Consider the following 6,000-nt stretch of genomic DNA (forward strand, 5'->3'; position numbering starts at 1 on the left):
ATGGATGGAAATGTCAAATTAACATCGCTTTCCGAGTCGTATTCAATCCAGGGAATGAGGTGTTATTAAGGTAGTTGAGCGTTCTAGCAATTAAACATTTATAGTTCCAATATGAGTATTCCAATAGCCAAAAGAACCCGTTAGTGTGAAACCATCTGGAACTGCATTAATATCAAACTGCAAGAACTTGAGACAATACATGGACTCTTCTCTTCGCTGGGTGACCTATTACTGTTATTTAGGATTCTCTCCGTCCTAGTAGTAATACAAATGAAACTTCAGAGGCGCTTTCCGCTATTCTTGACAAACATCAGCAACTTGTAATCACTGTGAGTTACAACTGCGTGATGATAATAGTTCAGGTTGTCAGTAGTTTTGGTGGTGTTATGCTGTTAAACTGCTTACAGTAACGTTAATGGTGGCGCACATAATTTAGGGCTGACTACCTGCTTAAAAATGGTTCAAATGGCTCTGAGCGCTATGGGACTTAACTTCTGAGGTCGTCAGTCCCCTTCAACTTAGAACTACTTAAAGCTAACTAACCTAAGGACATCACACACATTCGTGCTCGAGGCAGAATTCGAACCTGCGACCGCAGCGGTTGCGCGGTTCCAGACTGTAGCGCCAAGAACCGCTCGGCCACCCCGGCCGGCGACTACCTACTTAAGTAAAGATAGTGTTGTGGTATCGTCGCATCTCTGTATTTGGCCTCAGCTTGAGTAATAGAATTTTACGAACATAGTACACCATTCGCGAGCCGCTAATGATACAGTATGACTACAGAGATCAACGTGCGGGTATTACATTAATTCTGCAATGAATTGCTTAACACATATTACCCTCAGCTATGCAGCTGGAATTACTCATTACACAGGTACTCTATGTTGTATTTGGTTAAGTGATCTTTTCGCTGCAATCCTGCTTCTACTGTTCGTAAATACTTGTATACTTGAAAAATGGTTCAAATGGCCCTGAGCACTATGGGACTTAATTTCTTAGATCATCAGTCCGCTAGAACTTAGAACTACTTAAACCTAACTAACCTAAGGACATCAGACACATTCATGCCCGAGACAGGATTCGAACCTGCACCGTAGCGGACACATTCGGTTCCAGACTGTAGCGCCTATAACCGGCCGGCCATCCGGGCGGCATACTTGTATACTGACCATTCGTTATTTGACTAAATATGAACTACAATCTGATTCGCATATATATGACATGGGTTAGCCCCGGCACAAAGCAATGACTAAGGGTTGGATGCCGTTGAAGTCCCGTTACATTGATAGCAAGACAAATGTTCGCAAATCACCTCTATTGCCTCAAAACGTCACAGCGCGTTGAGGAAAATTTGTGACCGTCTGGGCTTCGAACCTGGACCTCCTGCTTACTAAACAGACGTGCTAATTACTGCACTATTATTTTTTTTAAGTTTGAGAAGAGTTTCAGCACCAGGAAGGCGGAGGAAAAGAGGGCAGGGATAGAAGATCCGAGGCCTCGCCACAATGCTTCCCCCATACCTGTCACTGAGCAGCTGCGTTATTCCCATATATTCCATGTTTGCACCCATATATTCCTTTAATTTGATGTAGTAATTAAGGTAAAATAAATTACAGTTGCTGCCTCAAGTGGGGTGCATTCCTTGTAGAACATTACGTATAACAGTCAACAGGGTGACGGAAAAATACATAACAAACGTGTCATTCAGAAATATATTCACAATTTAGGTTATTATGCATTGGATGCATATGAGGTCTGTAAGAAAGCCATATATTTTTCAACAAATGAAAAAACATTATGGAGCCTGAGCGGTTTTACCAAATTAGAATAGTTCTAATGTTAGAACCAACGTAAAAGAATATTCCAGGAATAAAAAAAGTGAAAGAATAGTATTCTTCTTCTAATCAAAAAAGCTATCCCCCTATTTGTAGCCCACATAAAGCAATAGATAAAAAAATTTGAAACCATTCCTTATATTTGTTATTCTTCTTCAGCTTAAAATGTTCTTCTGCAATGTAAAACATGTTCTCTTCTAAGTTTTGCTTGTTACGACGTAAAACACAAACGGTCGCAGAAGCCACGAATATTCTGATTCTATTTTGACATAAGAATATGTGCGCTACAGTATCTACAAGGCGACAATTGTCGCAGTATGGAGATGGTCTCAATCTGATTTTCCATAATCGTTCCGCTGAGGGTATAGTTTCGTTTACAACGTCGCACCATACGGCACTGACTCTAGTTGGTAGAATTTTATTGTTGATATTTTTCCTGACGTTCCTCCAGTTTTTTGTAGGTTAATTTACCGGAATTGGTTTGTGAAGACGATGTCTGGTAATATAATAATCACAGACGGTGCTAATGTTGGTTTGTGCTGGTGAAAGTCTTATACAGCTCCAATCGCCATAATACTTTCGGACGCAATCTAGGCTGGCATTCTACAGTAACAGGAGCGTTCCTATCCCCAGGATCTAACGAGAGGAACAGAAGTTTCGTGATGTCTGTCTTAGTGGCATGTATTTGTTTAAAAGCACGTCCTCCGGTTTGCCTCTGCAAAGTCGCCGTGTGGAAGGAAACTTTTGAAGATATTTTGTTCCCACACATACCAAGAGGCTACAGCTAATATTTTATGTGCAGTGACCTGCAGGATCGGTGAGACTGCTGCGACATGATTTATTTTGCGAAGTATGTATGTACTTATAAACTGAACTTTCTGCAGTCGGTCTAACGATCGCAAGTCATGGACCTTCAACAAGGTTCCGATGACATTAAGTTTCCGCTCCCAATTGTTCGTGGCCATGCACTTGGGATTCGCCCTTAACCACAGTCCGAGTTGGAGTTTCTCTTCAGTTACATCTAACCAGTGCGGACCTATTGCACTATTGTAAGTACCGAAATGCAGTATTTTGGATTTAACATTTTGTAAATTTGTGGTAAGAACTTATGAGACCAAGCTGCTTAGGTCATCTGTCCCTGAGCTTACACACTACTTAATTACTTAATCCAACTTAAACTAACGTACGCTATGGACAACACACACACACACACACACACACACACACACACACACACACACACACGCTTCTCGTCGGACGCGAATTCCCATCTTTGCCGCATACCACATGCGCGGTACCCCTCGCATCCCCCCCCCCCCCCCCTCACCAAAATTACTCCACTCGCTCGTATCCACACTGTATTTCCGCGAGGGTTCGGACGATGTCGTGCGTCTAGCACTGAAAACTTTCGATTATCCGTCGAGACCCAAATAATCATGCAGGATGTTTCAGGAGGAATACTAAATATTGGGCATCATCATTTGTTGCAGGTCGTAGTTGACGTTTCACATGTGGCTGAACACTTCCTGTTTCCTTAAATAACGTAACTATCCGGCGAACGGCCCGGACACTTGGATGACGTCCAGGATACCGAGAAGCATACATAACACACGCCCGTTGGGCATTTTGATCACAATAGCCATACATCAACACGATATCGACCTTTTCCGCAATTGGTAAACGGTCCATTTTAACACGCGTAATGTATCACGAAGCAAATACCGTCCGCACTGGCGGAATGTTACGTGATACCACGCACTTATACGTTTGTGACTATTACAGCGTCATCTATCACAAAGCGAAAAAAGTAGTACAACTAAAACATTCATATTTCTTTACGTACTACACGAATACGTAATAAAAATGGGGATTCCTATTTTTAAAAATTCGCAGTTGATATCCGTTTGACCTATGGCAGCACCATCTAGCGGGCCAACCTTATCGCCATCTAGTTTGCGCTTTCAAGATAGACAAGTTTCGTTGTTTGTAGTTTTTTCGTTGGACGCTTATTTCGTGAGATATTTGGCCCGGTCACTATAAATGAACCACCCTGTATGTAATATACACATGTAATAAATAAAATTAAGTAATAAAGCACAATTTTCGTTTTACAACAGCATACAGATTAAATTTCTTCCGTTTGTTTGCCCTTTGTTTATCTACTCCTGAAGGTACTGCTTCTTGATGGGATTGTGAAACACACTCATTGTATGAATGAATGAAACATTTGCTGTTCTGTTCTTCATATCTAGCCCATACAATTTACTTCTAAGTGATAACTCATTGTATTTGATCAGCTTGACATCTGCGCACATCCTGTGTGTATCTCTCACTTTTCTTTTCCAGTGCTCAGCGTGTACTCCCTGGTGGTCGTGTACAGCTACTACCGAGATCTCCGTGATAACCCACGTCCTGTCAGGCTGATTGAGGAGATCGAGGATGCAGAAATGTGAAGGAAGGTCAATGCAGTTGAGTGTTTGCGTCACCATTACCTGCAGATTCAGATTTCTTCTAGCGCATATAGCTATGAATGTCGAAGGAATCAAAGTAATCAGCTGTCACTTTTGGTTTGGCAGTGCATATACAAACCATGTACAACATCTATCAGGAACAGTGTCTACATTTTAGGAGCGATATACTAATGATTCCACTTGCTGTTTCACTTTTCACAAACAGAGAATGTCATAAATAATTTCAGAGACCATTTATGTGTACAAGAATTCGTTTCACACTATTCTCAAGAGAATTTTGTATATGTCACCCTCAATTGCTACATCTAACAAAGCACAGTATCTGCTACACAATTTGCTCGAACAAAATATACGTATTTATTTACATTATGTGTATTTCCATTTGTGTAAGTGAATGACGATCGTCTTCATGTTACAAATAGTTTGTAGATAAAATGTAAGTTGTTTCGATTATTTGCTGTTGCCGACTTAAAGATGAATGTTTCATTGTATTTTTACTGAAATTAATAAATTAATAAATGACTTCGTGGTTCCCTGACTCCCGCCTTATAATTTAATATGCGTCAACACAATAAAAATCACAGATCCTCTAGTCGACAGGGAACGTGCGAAGATTCCCATGACCACCTCTCCATGAGGGGAAATTCTGTAAATCTGTGTACCAGCTTGTTCCCACAGAAGGAGTACTGGTGAGGTTTCCGAGGTGCAGATGTGGCAATATTTCTGGGTTAGCAAGAGGGAGTAATGAGAGCAAACATAGACCGCTCGTCAATGTATTTTAACGGGGTCCAGGTCTCAGCCTAACCACCCATAAGATAATGGATGGTACTGTCGGCAAAGCTTGCCTGAGCGGCTTCGGGCCCGCCGTCCACTGACCGACACGGTCATCGGGTAATCTCTCAACCACCGCTCGCCACAGAGGTGTCCTCTCGGAAACGTTAATACGAGGAAAAGCGCTTAATTAACATGGCACTCTGCTGAGGGTGGGAAGATTGGTGCTCCACAGTTACAGTAGATTCCACATGCCGAGCAAGGATGTTAACAGACAATACAAAATCCACCAGAAATAAGCTTAATACTAAAATCCAGATGATCACCCATCTAGAGTACTAGCAACTATTCCTAACAATTCATCTGTATCTGTACAATTGAGAGTATGTACAGGAAGCAAAATAAAGAAATGAAAGTGCTGTGCTAATCGAGTGTCCAGAGCAGGATAATACATGAGGTGCGGCCTGGAACAGGCCGCCACATCACACTACTTACTCACATACTCAGACAGTTCAAACGTTTGGGAGTTCTCCACTTGGAATCTAATTTTCCAAAATATGTTCAAAATGGTCCAAATGGCTCTGAGCCCTATGCGACTGAACATCTGGGGCCATCAACCCGCTAGACTTAGAACTACTTAAAACTAACTTACCTAAGGACATGACACACATCCATGCCCGAGGCAGGATTCGAACCTGCGACCGTAGCAGCAGCGTGGTTCCGGACTGAAGCGCCTAGAACCGTTCGGCCACATATTTCTCAGTGGTATCATCTACAAAAAATATATGTTAGATTATATATAAAACAGTATTATTGCACATATATACAATAATGTACCGGAGCTTAATGAATACTGAAATCAACAATCTCAGCATTACTCTGAGGCGGTAGACGATTCCTTCTGAAGGACTCCGATATATTTC

At 41.6% G+C, this 6,000-nt stretch overlaps 1 protein-coding gene across 2 annotated transcripts in view; it reads left to right on the plus strand.

The window, feature by feature from the left end:
* Nucleotides 1-4,641, plus strand: part of LOC126210431 (uncharacterized) — a 64,897-nt gene extending 60,256 nt beyond the window's left edge. For both annotated transcript variants that reach the window (XM_049939665.1, XM_049939664.1), the window contains exon 4: nt 4,182-4,641. In XM_049939665.1, the coding sequence (XP_049795622.1) occupies nt 4,182-4,288 (107 nt within the window). In that variant the 3' untranslated portion in view covers nt 4,289-4,641. The remainder of the gene's footprint in view (nt 1-4,181) is intronic.
* Nucleotides 4,642-6,000: the final 1,359 nt, after the last annotated feature.

Source organism: Schistocerca nitens, chromosome 10 (assembly GCF_023898315.1).
Source record: "Schistocerca nitens isolate TAMUIC-IGC-003100 chromosome 10, iqSchNite1.1, whole genome shotgun sequence".
Taxonomy (NCBI): domain Eukaryota; kingdom Metazoa; phylum Arthropoda; class Insecta; order Orthoptera; family Acrididae; genus Schistocerca; species Schistocerca nitens.